This window comes from Equus quagga, chromosome 3, assembly GCF_021613505.1.
Source record: "Equus quagga isolate Etosha38 chromosome 3, UCLA_HA_Equagga_1.0, whole genome shotgun sequence".
In the NCBI taxonomy this organism is placed as follows: Eukaryota; Metazoa; Chordata; class Mammalia; order Perissodactyla; family Equidae; genus Equus; species Equus quagga.
This window is the reverse complement of record NC_060269.1, coordinates 148,793,165-148,813,066: the sequence shown is the minus strand read 5'-3', so window position 1 is coordinate 148,813,066 and position 19,902 is coordinate 148,793,165. Positions and strand designations below refer to the sequence as shown.

At 38.4% G+C, this 19,902-nt stretch overlaps 1 protein-coding gene across 3 annotated transcripts in view; it reads left to right on the top strand.

Moving 5' to 3' along the window:
* Positions 1-19,902, top strand: part of STX18 (syntaxin 18) — a 127,306-nt gene that overhangs the window by 8,150 nt on the left and 99,254 nt on the right. For 2 of the 3 annotated variants that reach the window (XM_046656616.1, XM_046656618.1), the window contains exon 2: positions 4,838-4,934. The exons of the other annotated variant lie outside the window; for it this stretch is intronic. In XM_046656616.1, the coding sequence (XP_046512572.1) occupies positions 4,838-4,934 (97 nt within the window). The remainder of the gene's footprint in view (positions 1-4,837; positions 4,935-19,902) is intronic. 3 annotated transcript variants of the gene reach the window in all.

Here is a 19,902-nt window from a genome sequence, read left to right as displayed (position 1 = left end):
ACAGCAGGTGGTGGGTAACTCCCCAGTGGCAGTGCTGGTACACCTAGATTGGAGAGCATAGCTGGAACCCAATGGGGTCCTCCAACTTTGTTGTATTTAGATCTTGGAGACAGTTGAGTCTGTAACATAGATACCGAGTACATATGCCTAGCCAGCTACGTGGGGATTTGAGACATGCCTCACAAACCCAGCAAACACTGGGCTGGGCCTTATTATGGTGAGAAATACAAGGCAAGCCTACCCCACTAGACTGAAGATGGGGCTGGAGACTCAGTAGGGCCCATTGAGATGCCGAGTTCTTATGCAGAGTTCTGTTCTTCTCCGTTGTGCTTTCTTTATTCTTTCTTTATTCTTGTGATTGAGTCACATATTGTAGAAGTGTGATTCTCAGGGATAGTCAGTTGATTTTCTCCTTCATTCTAAGAAAAATTTGGAATGAGTCAAAGAGTCGAAACTTTCTTCAGTTTCTAGTTGGCAGGTGACCAACAGTTCAGTGTTGGATACTTCCAGTAGTTCAGTTCACCTACTAGGATAGGGCTGCTGAAACAGGTCCCCTAAGGGTGGCATTTTTAATGAATTCTTCCTGCCCAGGGTCTGGTTCTGTCTTGCAGGCTTGAGAACCAGATTTGTCAGCATACTGAGGGTAGAATCATCTATTGGGACAGATCTCAACCAAGCTCACATCAGCTTGTGTAAAAGGCCCAATACCAGTTTGTTCATCTACTTTGAGCACTACAACTAATATTCAGGAGGATATAAATTTTGGAAAATCTACTATTATTATTATTATTATTATTATTATTTAGGAAGATTAGCCCTGAGCTAACATCTGCCGCCAATCCTCCTGAGGAAGACTGGCCCTGAGCTAACCTCCGTGCCCATCTTCCTCTACTTTATATGTGGGACGCCTACCACAGCACGGCCTGTCAAGCGGTGCCATGTCCACACCTGGGACCCTAACCGGTGAACCCGGGGCCACCAAAGCGGAACTTGTGAACTTAACTGCTGCGCCACCGGGCCGGCCCCGGAAAATCTGTTATTTTTGAGCTTCTGCTATAGGTTAGGAACTCTCCTAAGGACTTTACGTAGCTGATCTCATTTCATTTTTCTCTTTTTTGGGGGGATAGAATTATTATTAAGTGATTTTTACAATATCGATCATATTATGAATAATGTTCTAGAATTCATACAAACTTGACGTTTGACGTTTCTTGTCCCGTGGAAATCCATGTGGGCTCCCTCTGGTGGGCGAAGTATCAGTGAAGTCTACAGTGGTTAATTCGGGCTTGTATTGTGAAAAACTTAGGATGTTTAAAACATGCTAGGTTTAAAATTGACTTAAAAAGAGGCCCCTTCAGAATTCTTCTAAAAGAAAGTGAATAAACCAGAGGAATGAAAGTATCATGTGTTGAAAGAACTCATAATACAGATATGAAAAGCTTGCAGCAAAGTCATTATTTTAAACTCAATAGTACTTTTTTGTTCCTGACTTTTAGATTCTCTAGTCTATAAATATTAGTTTGCTAGCTCCTTCTTGTCACACTCTAACATATGCCTAGTTATCACAATTTCCTTATGGGGTTCATAAATTATATTTAACTGAGAGAGTGAATCTTGTCATTTGATAATATTGTACAAATTCTTGTTCACTTTTTAGAGAGAGAAGAAAACCCTGGTAAAATGAACATTTGCCTGTCATAGTCTAAGTAGAAGTGACGGCCTGCAGCATATCTTGACTCGGAGAAATTGAGAACGGGATTAAAAAGCATAAATTTCAAATTACAAATACTTTTGGACTTTGCCAATAGTTAACTATGTGATCTTGGAGAACTCACCTAACCTCTTTTTTTCTCTCATTTTTCATGTTTGTTTAACGAAGGGCGTTGACTAGATGATCCTTAAGGACCTTTCAGTAGGGTGGTCTCATGATTTGGTTGTCTTCTTTCTGAAAGTCCCAGGATATATTTTTACATGCTTTTTGTAATGGTAACTACTCAATGCCTTGTGAAATTCACCCCACCCCCCAGCCCCCCGCAAGTTCCTGTGTACTCAGAATTTTTCACCTCTATTAAAAAATGAGTTTGTTTTTCAAAGTTGGCATTTGGTATGTTTCCACAAATGTATTTGATTTAATAGAGATTATAGGCTTTTATAATGGACTCTTATCAGCGGGACATGTTTTTGAAGTTGACTAATTTTAAAATCTGATTATAAAAGTAGTAAGTGCTCATTAAACATAATAAAGAAGAAAATAAAGTTCACATGTAGTACTACTGGCCAGAAATAGTCACTCTTACAATTTTGATATATGTCTTTTCAGAGATTTTTCCTGGTAAACAAAAACCATTTTTCTACAATGCTGTTATGTAGCCCCTCTCTTTTTTTCATTTTTTGCCTTTTTTTACTTGACAGTATGTTGTGAACATTTTTTTATGTCAGTACATATTGTTGTGTGTCACTGATTTATTTGGCTGCATAGCCATTAAAAATGATATCACATAACTTATTTACCTGAACTGCTATTGAAAGATATTTAGGCCACTTTCAGTTTATTACTATTTTAAACAAACACTATACTTATACCTAATTTGTTTCAAATTTATAATCTCTTAAAAGGGCAAAAATATATATAAATTCACTTTACTTGTTTTCTGTTTAATCTTTTCTCTGATATAAAAAACTGGATGTCCTAATATATATGAAAAAAAATCCCTAATTTTTTGGAAAGTGTTAAGTGTATTAGAATTTATTATCAGTGCTGGAGGAGTGTAGAAAAGGGGATGATAATTAGGGGCAGACTAGTCAGGAACGCTTGTATGTGGAGCAGAGCCTTGAAGAGCTAGTAAAGTTGGAGAGGTGGCCAGCAGAACGGCATGTATTTCAATGGCAGTGAGGAAACTGGCTGAGCAGGTGCCTCTGTGAGCAGTGTGAAATCCACGTGGGGAGGTACTTCATGGCCTGGTTATAGAAGGCCTCCAGAGCTTTTGTACAAGATACTGTACAAAAATCGGTGGCCATCTTCTATCTAATTAATGACCACTTAAAATCTAATGAAAACATTTACAATAGTAACAAAAATCATTTCTAGAAATAACCTTAAAAAGAAATGTGCATGTCCCATTTGAAGAAAACTTCAAAATTTCGTAGAGAGATATAGAAGACTTGAATAAATAGAAACACATATTGTGTACCTGGAAGGGAAGAAAAGTGTGTAAAGACGTGAGTTGGGATGTGAGGGCAATCTGGCCGCAACAGCTGTCACGCCATTGATCGCCAGGGTTGATTCGGCTGATCCGGCTGGCCAGGCCAGCGTCCCGTTCCTCCCTCACGGGTGCATGCCTCTGTAAGCTGCACGCTCGGTAGAAGAGGACGACCTTCTCCCATGGGGCAGGACTGTTCTTCGCTCAGGGGTTATGCGAGTAGCTGCTCCCCCTGCTAGAACCTCCAGACAAGCTCTCAAGACATCAGTTATTCATAAAGAAATTTGCAGCTTTAATCAGAATTCCACAGAACTTTTTTGAGAGGAACGTGAAAGTAGTTCTGAAATTCATCTAGAAAAAAAGGGATGGGAATAGCTAATTAGTTTTCGAAGAAGAATGGAAGGGGGTGTGTGTTGGGTGAGAATATTAGCCTTACCTGATATTGAAATATTTTAAATATGCATTTGTGGGTCAATCAGTGAAGCCTATTAGGCCAGGTGTGTGTGTAACTTTTGTCTTGATAAGGGAGGCAGTGTAAATCAGTAAGAAAAAGGTTTATTCAGTAATGATTTGGGGATAATTGGTTAGCATTAGGGGGAAAAAAAGGTTTTTTTTTAGGTCCCTATCTCAGTGTACACACATTGAAATAAATTTTTAGATGGACTAAAGATTTCATTGTGAAAGCAAAACTGAAGAAAATGAAAATGAATATTGACCTATCTTCTAGAAGTGGGAGGTCTTTCTGAGTTTAAAAATTAGCAGCAGTAGTCTTAATAGTTACAGTGATGATTTTGAGGATAGTGATGGCAGCTATCACAAGTACTTCACACAGTGACACTATAGCATTATTCCCAAGTACAGGGAAACTGTGAGGTAAATTTGGCACTGAAGAGTATGTCATGACCTGAGAAGAATTGCTTCTCAGATTGGGTTGAAAAAGTTACTACCAAAACCAGATACAATTAAAACTGTGTGTACAAAATCAAAAAACTCTAGGCATGGAAATACTGATGATTAGAAGGGAATACACCAAAAATGTTAACAATGGCCATTTTTAGGGGCTAGGACTATGGATGATTCCTTTTCCTGCTTCTATCGTTCTGAATTTCTTTAATGAGCACATATTACTTTTGAGATGAAAAGCAAAACAGAACAAGAAAAACTCCTGGCAGATGAGTTTTTAATTGCGGTAGTAGGAAGTGGAAAAGAATTAATATCTTTTGATTAGAAAAATGTCATAAGTAAGCAGTATCTAATTATATATTAAATGCACAATGGAGGGGGCCCCTATTTAAAGGAAGTCTGGGGTAAAAGCTTTTGTAAAGGGAGTAATTTTCCTGTAACTCAGCTGGGTTTTCAATTCAGACTTTCTTAACCTATACAAGAAAATCATCCACAAATGTTGCATTGATGTCTTAGCTCTCTGGTTGTCATTCTAAAAATAATAAACTGTAATAATAGCTACCACTTGTTGAGCACCTAGTCTATCTGGCACTGCTAAAATAAAAGCTTTATAATTTAGTTGACTATCCTTGCAAGTAAGATTCCTTTACTCATAAAGAAGCTGAGGTTCAGAAGGTTACGTGACCTGCCCAGGACGATGTAATAATGATGAACATGCACGCCGTGTTCCCCAGGTTGCCTGCTGCCTCTCCAGGCTCCGAATGCACGGCTGTGCACGTGGCGAGTGCTGTCGCAGGACTTTGGAGCTGCGCTCCACTTGGCATTCCACAGGTCAGATCTCTGGTGATTTCCTCCTTGGTGTGTTGTCGTATATCATCTGCTGTCTTTAGGAGTGTATTTTGGTACACAAATCATATATATTTGAAAGTGCCTGACTAGCTCTGGGGAAATACAGCTGCCTCCATACCAAACTTTTTAAAAAATCAACAATTACCTAGTGACCGTACATTTCTTATAGATAGTGTTGAGGTATGCTTTTGGGGAAAAAGGAAAAAGGTTTGTGGTTTTAGTTAGTAAAGTTATTGAGAAGGAAGGAGACCCAAATTATACATTTGAAAAAGTATAATTCTCTTTTCTGTTTTGGGGGCACTAGTTTGTTATTTTATTTGTTCATTCAACAGTCAGTCTCATGGAGAACTCTGGAGCTGAGATGACTTTTCAGAATTGCCAGGTGAGGCAAGGGGCCAGGCTTTTAAAACCACTGCATGTGGGCTTCGCCCAGGGAAGGGCCATAACTTCCGGTGAGGCCGCTTCTTTCTGCTGATAGCAGTGGCTTGAGATGGACTCAGCTGTGAGCCATCAGCAGGCAGCTCTCCTGGAAGCTGGGGGAATGAGGGCCTCTATCCTGAAGGCACTTCTGCCTCACTGCCTTTTAGGGGTGTTGTGAGGACTGAATGAGACACTATACGTAACGCTGCCAGCGTTGTATCTGGTACATTGTAGATACTTATCAAATGGCGGTGACTTTATTGTCAGCTTATATTTATTGAGTATCTACCTAGGAGTAAGGAAGACACTTTGATTGCTCTTTGGGATAGAAAGATGAGATTTTCTTCTGGCCATCAATATGCTTACATTCTAGAAGTGGGAGTCATTCATTCATTCATTCATTCAATAAATATTTATTGAGCATCAGCTGTAGGCTATGTACTGTGTTTGGCCCTGAGGAGAGAGCAAAGGCAACACAGACAAAATCTCTGTTTTCATGGAATTTATAGTCTAATGGGAAACTTACAGTAAACAAGTAAACACATACATAAAAATACTTTGGTAATGATAAATATAAGTGTATGACATACTCGTAAGTGCTTATGGAAGTCTTCAAAAGAGGAACTTTGAGAAATCAGAGGACAACGAGATTACTTCTGGATGAGGTTGAGGGAAGACTTCATGGAATAGGTGACATTTAGGTGGGCCTTACAGATTTTCTACACGTGGAAATGGAGAGAAGAGAAGCAGGACAGGAATACATGACAAAGGCTCCAAGGGTGGGAAAGCACAGGCTGGTACAATCTGCTGAGAAAAGGTCAGTTGAAGTGAAAGGAGTGTGAGAAGTAGGTAATGGGATGTGCCATATGTTATCCCTTGGCCCTTCCGGATCTACTTTCTACTCTTTCCACCTGCTTTGGCCCTAGGAGGCTGATCTTTATGGAGCGCGTGGTTGGGTTTCCTTGCTTTCCGGCTTCTGATTAGTTCAGTCAATGGGAAGCTCCAGCAGGAGATAACAGGGCTGGAAGAGAGAGGGGTTGGTTTGAGAACTGGGCAGAGGCTTTGCATGCACAGTCGGTGACTCTGGTTAGGTGTCTGCCGCATCCGTAGAATTTTTCCCTGTGTGCGTCAAGCGTCCCGGGGCTCTGGATGGGTTTAGCCGATCGGCTGGCTCCAGCGAGGTACCCGTAGGTCTGGGTGCTAATAGACAGGCTGGCACTGCAGCCCCGTGCAGGAGTGACCCTGGAAGACAGTGCCAAAGGCAATTCCTCCTCCTGGCAGAACTTTGGATAATTCATCTCTGCCTTTTTCTTTAAGATGGTTTTTATAGGAGATATATTTCTCTCTCTCTTTTCTAGCTCGAAATTGCAGTAGGGAAAAGTCGAGAGTTTTAGACTCCTAGTGATGTGACAGTTCATACTTTTCTTGCAGATATGACCTGAAAGGTTGGAGGTGGTAAGTGGCTCTTGTGGCATTTTGACTGTAAGTCTGAACTGGAAGGGAATCTGTAACCCATTATCAGATTCTGAATTAAGTTGCCTTGTCCTTCTCCTGTTTTTGTTTCAGTGGAAATGTGTGTTTTTATTCCGTCAGTGGACAGTTTATATACCTAACATACCTAATATTAAAAGGGAATTATATAATGAATACTTGATGTGAAAGGGACTAGTTAAATACTTCAACTCCAAGGGATTCCATTAAAGTAATAAGGAAATTATGTTTAATTTTAAATGGTAGAAAGATTTTTTAATGTTATCGCTATTAAGCATGTATTACACACACTCAACTCAATTTTTGCAAATGAATTCCCAAAGCACAATTCATCTTTATGCAGGTGGAAAGGAAATATTCTTGCAAAATAGGTAGTTGGATGTCATCTTCTGAACTGTGGAGAGAAGCATACTTTTCCAAAGAATAGAATGTGATGGTTGATTGGAAACTTTTGGAGTTACAGGCTTTTAGCTCTACCTCTTGAAATAAGAAAATATATATAAATGGGTCCCCAGATGAAGGCATGGTGGGGTACTTGATAGCCCTAATTGACTCCAGACATAGAGGCCGTGATTTGTAAGCAAGCAGTGACAAGAGGAAGTTAAATCAAAATTAAATTAAGGGAAGGAAGAAAAAAAAGAGATATCAAGGAGAGGTGATGAATTTTCTGAAAGCTTCTAAATACCTATCTGTGGGTAAGTGGGAAATCTGGGAATATATCTCAGTTATGTCAAAGGATGAAATCTGGAAACATTTCGGTCCTAAAACAGACCTTCCTTCTCTCTTTTTTAAAGGTCTTTTTTCTATTTACTTGGTACCGTTCAGTCATTATAGGCATATTTGCTTCTATGCTTTTCCGTGACTCAACTGGCAGTGAAAATCAGTATCTCCCATGATACACATGAGGTGATATTTTGGGAGGATTGCTGTTTCTGTTTACATGTTTTGACATTTTGTCATGTTCTAGCTTGTGTAAATACATTTCCAGGAATTAGAGCCTACCAGATGCTTCTCTGCAGTGACCACCATGTTTGCAGTTGTCTCAGTCCCCCTTTTCCTGGCCTCCCCTCTTCAGTTAATTCTCAGGCCCAAGAGGTCAGGGACTGTGTCCCACTGCTCGCTACAGCACAGAGCACAGTGCAGAGTTCAACACGTATTTGCCAGGTGAGTTAAGTGAATAAATGCCTTGTGCTTCCTCTCTTTCTCATTCATCCCACTGCGACCAGGTGGGTTCAGAAGCTCACTTTCTTAAGCCTGAGCTGATGCAGCAACACTGAGCCCTCTGCCTCTGAGCCAAGCCACTGTGCAGAAAATGCTGCTTTCAAATGTTACTTTGCTCAAAAGCGTTCAGTTACTGTTCATCCCCCATAAGACAAATTCTTAGTTATCTGGCCGGTATTCAAAGGTCTTTATAAAGCTAGGCCTATCCACTTTTCCAGTTTTACACCCTACTCTTCCTCCCATCATCCCAACAGCTTTAACCAAGCTACTCTATTCACAGCCTCCTTTGCTTTCTTGTCTCCTTATTTGGCTCCTGCTGTATCTTTTGCCTGAATGGCTCTCTCCTTCACTTACTCAAATTCTACCCATTCTATCCTACACTAGTCTCCTGTTGGATTCAAAGCATTTGCTGCTTGTATTACTCCTTAAGCAAGGAACTTAACGTGTGGCTTGTGACAGCCTTTGCATTGTTGTTTCGTGTTGTTATTTAATGATGGCATGGTTGCTTAACTTTCCAAGTGCTGTTGTGCTGTCTCCCAAACTATATCGTTTACCTTTGGGCATGCGGGCTGGAAAACAGAAGGGAGGGCTCTGATTTGCTGCTTCTTTGTATTCCTCTCGGCGGCTCTTGTGGCTAGTGCCGCAGCCTTTACAAAGAGCAGTCCCCACATCTTAATCATCTTTGTACCAGTTCCTGGCACTGCGCCTGGCCCATAGTAGAGATTCAGTACATGGTGTGTGAATAAATAAGTAGGAGACATGCTCAAATATTTGTTTACTAGTTTGACCTCAAACTAAACTAATCAACATAGGTGAGTTTTCCATCTTTTAAAAGTGATAAAAATCCAGTTTTTCATTTAGCTTTTTTCCGTCATTAACAGTTCTCCGTCAAGTGCTTCTTCCTCTTGCCGTCCTCAGCTTCTCGCTGAAATGTGAGTCAGTTTCCTCTAATTCTCCTCCCTGTGAAATTGGAGAGCAGCTCTTTAGTCACCTGCTTATAAAGAACCCTTCAACAACTTAATTTGCCTCTAGGACTTGCTTTCTTCAGATTAAGTTGTCTCAAAGCCTTTTCTTTTTCTCATAAAGGCCTTTTCAAAAACAAACATTCGTTATTTTTTAATTTCTTTTTCTAGCTCTTCATAAAACTTTATTCTTTTCATAAATGTACTGCAGGATACCCCTGTAAGGGCCTGATTAATGCTGTCTGGAATGGAAGGCATCTTGAGTCTTATTCCCTTATTTGTGTTTTGGAGTATCCTCTTGACGTTTCTTGTTTCCAAGCCTATCAGATTTAACTTGCGGTCCACGCTCCCCCTCTCCTTTCTTTGTTTTCTTTTTCTGTGCATTTCGTCAAATGTCTAGCTTGATTTTATTCCCACAAACACTAACTTGCTGTATCAAGAGTCTTATGGTTACAAGTTACAGAGAACCCAATGCAAATTAGCTTAAATGATCAGAGGAATTTATTGATTTATATCACTGAAAAGTCTAGTGGTAAGACTTAACTTCCGGCATGGCTAGACCCAGGGGACAAAATAGCGTCAGCAAAGGCCCGGCTTTTCCCACTCCCTCTGTCGTGCTTCACGGTATTAGCATCTCCCTTAGGCACCTCTGTGCTCTGGCTTCATGGAAGCTCAAAAGCCGCAGCACTTGTAGATCTCACTGAAGAGAGAGGTTCTTTCCTCGTAGGACTCACTAGAATCTTGGGGTTTCATCATTCTCATTGGCTCCAATTGAGTCATATGCCTAGCCTTAAATCTACCCCTGTCTCCAGAGGGAAAGGATGTACTGCTTAGGTGGGTCTACTTAGGACCAGCTCTGCAGCTGGAGCAGTGGTACTTCCACCCATGCACATGGCAGAGAATCGGGCAAGAATGATTTCCAAAGGAAATTTGGGGAGCTATTCTCAGAAGAAGGAGAACAATGGATGTGGGTGGCGAACAATAGATGTACATTGCACTCAAGGTTGTGCCCTCTCACTCTCCCTTAGACAGATTATTGATACTGCTTTGAACCGAGGGTGTCTCTGAAAATGAATTCTTTATTCACTTACTCACTCACTATTAATTGAGCGTCCAGTGTATGCCAGGCATGCAGCTAGGTATTGGGCATACAAACATGAGTGAGACAGTCCCTGGCTAGGAGAAACACATAGTCTAGTGAAAAGACAGACTAACAGGCAAGTAATTAAAGCATGTTGTAGTAAGTGCTGTTATCAAAATATATATGGACACAGAGGTAGGAGGGGCTAAAGGAGGAGAGCTTCACAGGAGAGGTGAGTTTTGAGCTGAGTTTTGAAGGGTACAAGGGATTTCCCTGGAATAGGAAAGGAAGGGTGTTACCCCCAAGGCTGTGGTGAACCAAACAAAGTCTTCAGCAGGGGACTGACAGGATCAGGTGTGGATTTTAGAAAGATCCTTCTCCTCACCAGTGGTAGATTTGGTGGAGGTAAGGAGGCGGACCAGTTGAGCTGTTGCAGTAATCAAGTCTAATCAAGACGCATTGAAGGCCTGAGCTAAGCCAGTGACTATAGCAACAGAGGACAGATTCAAGATATATTGGACAGGATTTGGGACTTGTTAGATGTAGGAGATGAAAATCAGTGGTCTAGATGACTTCAAGGTTTCCATTGTGGGTGACTGGGTGGTCAAGATGGGTTCAGTTTTGTAGTTATTTGAGGTGCCTGCTGAAACCCAGGGGTCACATGTTTATCAGACAGTTGTAAATACGGAAATGGACCTCAGGAAAGGTTCCTAAGCCTGAGATGTAGAGGGGAGACATCAGAGTGTAAATGGAGGGTGAAGCCTTGAGGAAGGAGCGAGGTTGCCCAAGGGGAATTTCAAATAAGAGGACCTTGGAGTAATTCCTGGGGAGAGGCAACATTTGAGAGGCTGGCAGAGGATGAGTCAGAGAAGGGGGCTGTGGAGAAGTTAGGCATATGAGTCCTTCCAGATAACTGACCTCTTCTTACCTTGGTAACGGTAGTGTCCCCTGGGATGGTTTATGGCATGGTGGTTAAGAGCATGGACTCTGGGCTCTGCTACTTACTGGTGTGTGACTTGTGGGCAGGTTACTGAGCCTCATTCCCTGGTCTGTATAATGGGAATAAAGTAGTACCTAATTTTGGAGCATTAGATGAGTAAAACACTTTGAAAGTGCTTGGCACATAGGAATTGCTATAAAGTGTTTGATAAATAGAGAAATCAATAATTGCCTGTGGGGGTCCTGCATTTGTGCATCTGTCTTTCTCTCTGAGCTCATGTACCACTGACCAATTAATCTGAAATCCAAAATGAGTTTACTTGGACTTAAATAATTTACTCTTCTGAATACTCTGGTGGTTCCAATGCAACAGTACAAGTGTCTGACTTCTTGAAGGTTTTCCAGATTATTTACTGGATTATTTTTTTCTACTGGCTATTAATTTTACCTCTGGCTTTGATGCAGTTTTCTTTATTTTTTCCACACTTCACATATTTTTAAATTGTTCCTGATACCTCATAGCATACAGTTTTCTCTTCTTTCTTTCTTTTTTTAAAATTTCCTTCCCCAGAATCATTTCTAAAGTTCTGGAATGCCCAGTCAGTTGCTCCCCTGCATTTTGGTCAGTTTCTGGTGTCTTACTTTTAATCAGGCTACTTTTCTTATCTGTCTGTAGGAATTGGCAATATTTTCAACTCCTTTCCATTATGGTGAGAAATATGAACTTGCTGTCTTTTCTTCTTCCTCTTCCATTTTCCCAAGTAAATGTCTTGAACCACTGATTAGATCTATGTGCCCACAATAACATAAGCAGGCACGAAGCTTAAATCTGATTTAAAGGAGCATTGTATAGAGTCTGTTACTCCATTAAAGTATTTTAGAATTTAGATTAAAATAGAACAGTATTCAGGGTATGAGTATGTTGCGGAATCTCTAACACTCATCATGAGTGTTCATTTTTAAATAATTGGGTGGGTCACTTTTTTATTTATTATGAACACAAACACTGATGCTAACAACTGACATGTGAAAGGAAAACAGGCGATAGTGATGAAAACCATTTAATGATTAGTGAGGAAACAAATACTGTTTAATGAAAATAAAAACCATGTCTAAAGGGCCTAATGCTGACTTTTGGAAATATAACCATGTTGCGGTCTGTTGTGTACCCTCTGTCCTGTACAGTAGATATTGTTTAAAATTGCTTGGGAACTGGAGCTTGCAATTGTGAGTCTGGAATGTCCTGCAGATAATTAAGTTGTGGTCAGGCTTTGGAAAAATAAAAAGTTCTCGAACTATGATTTTATAAACATGCTACAATAACATTTCTTTATATTTAACAGTTTCTTATAGAAAGCTGATACTCTCATGAGGCATTGATTAAAGGTAAAACATCAAGAAAGAAAAAATATTAAATTAAAACTTCACTTAGGATGTTGACAGTTGGCTTGTAATATTAAACAGATGTGTATGTTCCTGGGGATATTCTTCTTTCTGAACTGAATTGCTAAGTTGTATTTTTTTTTAATGACAACTACAAATTTTTGATCAGTTAATAATTTTAAATGCCCTTTCTACAATCTTCTGTATTCGAACTTCATCTGTAGTTTGAGCCCTCTCAATGATATAATGATCAGTGAAACCTTTGCTGCCTCTCCTAAAGTCTTTCATTTTCTTCTTCTTTCTTCCCCCCTCTTAAAGCTTAACTGGGCTCTTCTGATTTCATGATGCATTCTTGGAGATTGATTCCTTGAAATAATTTTAGGATCATTGGGTGGAATTCTACCCGTTCAGATTTATGTCTGTAGTTTACTTCCATATAAGTTTCACGTTGGCATTTGAGTGCACCAGTTGACCTACATTGTGGTATTGTGTTTTTGTGGTCAATTGTAAAGGTTTCTTGATCTGTCTGTGTAGCAGCCATGCAGATCGGCCTGTACTTCCATGCTGTGGGGCCAAGGAAATGTCAGTGAGGGGACCAAAGGGAGCCAGGCTGTGGAGCAAAAAGAGATTCAGTAAATTCTTCTTTTTACTTGCAAGGATTTTACCATATTAGGCAAATAGCACCGAGTGCAGTAAGGGCAGTGGGGTGGGATGGGGTGGGGTGGAGGGGTGGGTTGGGTGGGTGGGTGGCCTTCGGTGAACGGAGAAGTCGGGTTGGATTTTGTAGGAGGAGGTGAAAATACTTTCCATCTTCAAATCTATTTGCAAGACTAGATAAATTGTTCATTGTTGTGTTTGGGCTGATGAAATATTTTAAATTCTGAAGATCATTTTAATTTTAAGTCTGACACGTGGACATCTGAAGTTTTCTGAAAGATGTATTTCACTAGGCAGGAGTCTGATTAACCTGGAAGAGCAGTTTAGTTAGTTTGGATAGATTTATTTATCTTGGAACTATGTATTGTTTGCACAGTCTTCTTTTTGGAATCAGTGTCTTTTTCTCTGCAGATTCCATTTGGGAAGCTCTGATTTGGGGCCTAAGTATATGGAAGGCGTTTCCAATAAACACAAACAAAGGCCGCTAGACTGTCTGAACAAATATAATGACAGATTTTGTCATACAAAACTTTATTTAACCTCAAGAATAATGAATTCATTTTTAGTAGCACACTATTTAAAAGTGACTTTGTTTTTTATGTCTAATAGTAAAAATAGTTTTTAAGTGTCCTATTTCTTAAAGTGTGATTTAGAATCAAAATTTTTTTTTCAGGGGCTGGCCCAGTGGCACAGCAGTTAAATGTGCATGTTCCTCTTTGGCGGCCGGGGTTCGCCTGTTCGGATTACGGGTGCGGACGTGGCACTGCTTGGCAAGCCATGCTGTGGTAGGGGTCCCACATATAAAGTAGAGGAGGATGGGCACGGATGTTAGCTCAGGGCCAGTCTTCCTCAGAAAAAAGAGGAGGATTGGCAGCAGTTAGCTCAGGGCTAATCTTCCTCAAAAAAAAATAAAATAAAAATAAATTCCATGTGTTTAAAAAAATATTTTTTCATGTAAAAAAGTACATTTTTATATGAAAGGATTTGATGCATATACATTTCAGGTGTTCAACTCTTATTCCCTAGCTCACTGTTTTAGAATTGTTCTTACTATTTTATTGTGTGTGTGTGTGGAAGGAAGGAGAGCAAATTTCTGTGTACAATGTCTTAGCAGATTTAATCAAATCACTGTCATATTCTTCAAGAAATTTGAGATGCTAATTAGCAAAACCCTTTTGGAAAGAGTTGGGAACACTGAGCTTTGTGCAAAAATACTATATAGGTTTAGCATAATTTGTTACTCCAGAAAGAGCCATCCATTTTAGCTTAAGAATCTGAAAAGCAGTAAAATATATCTGTTAAGGTTTCTATCAGTCAGCTTATTTTGGGGGCTTTGTATTTCATTCCAATTCTCTTCCAATGTTTGCTATAAAGGAGTGTTGTAAATATTTTAAATATGTACATTATATGTATTAATAATTAATAAGTACATATTAAATAGAGAGTTCTCTCTAACTAGACTTAATAATAACAGATTTCAGTAGGAAATGCTGTTTCATTTTACCATTATATTACTGCATCGTAAGATAACTCTGTGTAAATGATATTCCTTTATAGAGATTTTGGCTCGGCTCACCAGTCCTAGTTTCAGCATTACGCCTGAGTTAGCAATAAGCTGCTGTGATCAGCTACAGTGAATTGTATTAGGCAGGCCTTCTTTTCTGTGTCAGTGTAGTATTGCAGTTTCTCCCGCCCCCAACTCAGGAAAGCATGGTTTTAGTCTTGTTCTTCAGTTTTAATGTTTAATAACTACCAAGGGGAAAGGGAAAGTGGGAAGTTTTTCAGAGGGATGATGATTAAAGAATTAGACCATTTCATCTTTTAAAAATTTCATTTGATTGTCCCTTTTTTCTGTATGGTGTTTGAATCTTCTCAGCTGTTTCACAGATAATGAATTTGGTTCTGTTAAGGAGATGGGAGTGCACTGCTAGTGTTTGCAGCATGTTCGTTCTGTTAACCATTAATAAAAAAGTTACTGATTTGGGAATGGAAGACACTCATTGGTCCCTAGTGGTCTGAAATGGGAAATGCATCTCCTGAAAATTTCATTAGAACTTTCCATAAAGCTTAACGTTTGATTAGAAAGAAAAATGTTAATAATTTTAGGTAGAATGATTGGCTTATTTAAAATATTCTTTGAGCTACAGTTGAAGTTATTTTTTTAATCTCTTATTGAAAATGGATGAACTACATATAAAAACTTGGTACTAGATTAACACCTGTATTTCAAGCCACTTAGAAAATGGAGGAAAATTCTGTAATTGCTTGTGTAAGTGTAAGTGCTACGTAGAGTGAGGAAAACCTGTGAGAAGTTTTCTCTTTGTCATCTCTGTTGACTTTATCGTGCTTAATTTTCATGAAAATAATGTGTTTGTTACTGTGGTCACACCATGAGTTAGCTTTGGCTTATGTATGATATTTTATTGTCCCTGTCCTGGAAAATTATAACAGTTTTTATGAGGAGTGGTTTGTGGGTTCACACAACCCACTTGGAGTGACATTTACTATAATTCTCTTCTAAAAGGACCATAAAACATCATGTAAATTGTTTAAAAAGGAAAAGGCCTTTTTTGAGAAAGCCTAAGGAGAAATCTTTCCAGGCTTTCTTTTGTTTCTTATAGTCAGTTTCATGATTTTAAGCTCATAATTTATTTAAAGCATTAATGTTAAAAAGTAAAGTGCACGTGTGTGTGAGTGCAGATGCTTGTGAGCTAGAGCGAGGCTACACTGGGGTTGATGCAGAATCATGTATATCAAATGCATTATAATCTTTTAAAATATGTTTTCTGTGACTTTGGAAATGAAATTAAGGAAATTAAGGAAGAAAGAGGGAGGGAGGAAGGAAGGGAGTAAGAACGGAATTAATTTATAGCGTGTATATCTTTTTTAGAAAACCCTTATGCTCTCTTAAGTAGTTGTTGTGTATCCGTAATTGACATTAAGGTACAATTTTTGGTAACCAGTCTTGTGAAACTCATGTTTAAATTTGCAAATAGATTTACCTAAGGAAACTTCCTTTCTTGGCAGTTTTACCATTTCGGTTGGCTTGTTACTCTATTTATATACACCCTGATGAAGAAAGCATAAAACAGCACAGTAACAAGGCCAAAGTTCTGTCATGGTTTTCTGTACAAATGCCTTATTCTGATATTATCTTGCTTCTGTGTATGAGCTCTGTGGAGAGCAAGGTTGAAAATTGTTAATAATTTTCTACAGTATTTACATGGTACTCTGAGCTTCTAGTCACTTAATACAGATATATCTTATGTTTAGCAAATTGTTATAAGAGAATCCATTTATATGAGAAGTATAAAATAAAGGCAGCTGTTCATTTTGCATAAAGATATAACAAATATATAATAGGTTTAATTTTAAAAACTGCTTCCTTAGTACATGTGAGATTATTATATTTGCCACAACATTTTACAGGAGAACTTATAAATAAATGATGATAGCGGTGTTCATGAAAATAGGGATATAAACATTTATCTCTGCAAAATTTTCTCTTTATTCAAATTAGTGTGTTTTTAAAAGCACAAGATTATCTGTGTGGTTTAGAAACTCCTTGGTTTTGTGACAAGAGGAGGTTACAAGTAGATCACATTTATGTATCTTGTAGAGTGTCAGTAAAATTGTTAAATTTTCTTGAACATGGCTCTAAATGTTTTTCTATGAGGACTTCCTATTTATATGTGTAATTTCGTGAACAATATCAACTTAGGTTTTATTATGTGACTAAATTCCCCTTTTCCATATGTGTTAAAAAAAAAACGCACACAAAACCCACTTCCTAAAACATATAAAAATCTTTTGAAATTATTCCTTATTCTACATTGTCTTTCTTTTTTTTTTCTTTTGGTGTTGGGTGTTTGTATTCTATCAGGATCACAGTAGTTAAGGGACGTGAATTTTGGGAATAGAAAATGAAGCTGTAATTGGAAAGGAGATTTAAAAAAAAAGAAAGGAGAGTCTAATGCCGTGCTGTGACGTTATGAAAGGTGGGAATGAGGTGAAGAGGGTACTGATGAGCCTTGCGCTGCTGGTACAGAACAGCCTTTGGACTTCCACGTCTCTTCTCTGGGGAGCTGTTGAATGATTGGGGGCTCCTTTGACCAGGTCCTTAGCCTGAGAATCCACTTTCTCTGCTTAAGTATACTAAGCAAAGAAGACTTTCTGTGGCATTTTAACCGGAGCTGTTGAGTATGCCACAAATTTTTGTAATTAAAAATTTTGTGTCCAGCTTTATTGATTGAATTGTTTTAATAAGAGATATTTGGAAATATATGTACTACGCTGAAGGGACTAAATACCGAATTCTCCAAGTTAGATATTTCCAATATGAGTTTATGATATATTGCTATATAGTGACATCACTAGTATTTTAAGTGATACAGAATGCTATCATTAAGGGTTTTCCTTTTTTAGATTAAGAAATAGTTTTTCTTTTTTGTGTTAGCACAGACAACGTAATTCCAAGTCATTTATAGTTATTAAATAAGAATGCATCGGGTTTTAGTCAAGTATGTGTTATCATGTTTTATAAATTATTTAGTCACAAGAAATCTGAACATACTTTGCTTGCAACTTTGTCCAGAATGTTGCTATATTTCCTTGTTTCTGTTTTTCACTTGAGTAGGTTAGAAAATAGTTTTCATGGCCTTTAGATAGCAGTAAATCATTTGTTATTAAATAGTTCAGTTTTTTCCTTATGTGAAAATCTTTGTCAATACGACCAATTCCTGTTGGAAAAGGGGCACAATTTTTCAGGTTTTTCACCCAAAACTGCAACTTCAGAAAATATGTACGAGATGTAGCAATTAACCTACATGCACATTTATAATACTAGAAAATGGGCAGCTAGTTACATTCAAAGACAGGATCTGATAGGCCCGAATTGCTTAAAACATCACAGTTATTGAAGATAGACCCCAGGGAATTTGAGAAAGCATTTAACAGATGAAAGTGCATTTTGAAAAGTCTGACCTTACAGGCAATCATAAAATGAATCAAAACAGTGCTTTTTCCCCCTGAAATGTCCAGAGCCCATCTGTGTCTAATCCAGTAATTACAGACTGTGTTCAATTACCTTTTCAAACTTGGAGCAGACTGGAGACTAGGCAGTGAACAAACATGGGGTTTTGTCTAGACCTCAATTGACCACAGTCTAAAACTTGAATTTATATCTAATTTTATTTTTTGTTTGGTTTGATAGTTCTTAAAGGATTCATTTTTGCTACTTGGTTTTTACCTTCTTAGACTTGACATATTGCCTTTTCTCATCACAAAGGCTTTTGTATCAGCCCATGGCTTATGCTATAATCAGATGTTTGTTTTCTGAATACTTTTGTCTACAAATCAATAATTTGTACTGGAGGAAAAACTGCATGGGGTGGGGGAGGGGATTATACCCGTGAGTAGTATTTTTTAACAGTAGCCTTTAAAATGTTACTGCTGACCGTAACTCTTTTTTATGTGCTAGAAAAAATAATTTATTTTCCTCTTAAACTTAGAAAACTATAGTTAAGGTAATTTTCGGTCACTTTGTACACTTAATAAGATGTTTTTAAAAGTACATGTAGACTGCTAAAACAAATCTGTCTTTCTCTCTTTTATCAACTATGTCTTACAGTTTTTTTTTTCTCTTTATGCATTTTTATTTCGTTTGCTCCTCAGGCTGGTATCCATTGTAAGATACAGTGTATAGTATTCAAAATCCACTTAAAATCGTTTCTCTTAATAAAGTCAGTTTATGATTTGATGAATCTTTGAGTGAGACTTACCATGAACTGCCACGGACAGTTCAAAATATTTAAATTGTAACTAGGAATCTTGGCAGTTAAAGTATTTCTGAAAACAAAAAACAAACAAAAGATGACCACAGTTTTTAGAATGCTTATGGAATACTCAAAGCTTTTTTTTCCCCGCATTATTTAGTATTCAAGTCATTCACATTCCAATTAGCATTGGAAACAAATGTTTTGAGGTATTTATTGGATGTAATCATTGCATATTAGACCATGAATTTTTCTAGAAACTTTATGACCATTCCCAGTATGCTATCTTATTTTTTAAAAGTTGTGTTCATTTAGGTCTCACCATCCTTGGGAAGTTTTAAGGATCCTGTCATAGGGGAGAAAAGTAGTTTTATTTGGTTGCACGAGTGTACTTTCTGAGAATTACATGGAGAAAGTGAAACTTAAAGAGGGTTACAAATACCTTATGCTTAATGTTTCTATGAGACATTTGCTCAGGAACATTAGGACAATATGATATCTTTACCTCCTTCCTGTCCCCATGCATTTTAGGATCTTCACAGAGAAGGTGAAAGATTAGTCTTCCCGACTACAATTTGAGAGACCCTTTCGATCCTCTCTCATTCTCTCCCTTATTGAATCCATTTAAAATGTTCTTGATTCTTTCTCCACGCAGTTTCATAGCCCAGCACTCCCTCCTAGCTCCTGCTTTTATTACATAATGTGTGGGCCACTGAAGCTACCTCCTTCATCTCACTTAGCATGGTTTGGATTTTTACATATGTTTATTAACCTGTTTATGCCACTACCACTGGACTCTAAGCTCCTTCGGATCAAAGACTGAATGTGTGTTCTGTTCTCCCATTGTATTCCAGCATCAAACACAATGCCTGGCTTGTGGCAGGCAGTCACTCCTTGTTGACTGAATGATGAATGCAGCGTTAGTCAGTGTTGACTAATGTTGAATCTGCCCTACTTTCCTCCCATTCTCCTTGGCTCTGTCACCATCTCCGTATTCTTCTCAGATCATCGAAGCCCCTCCT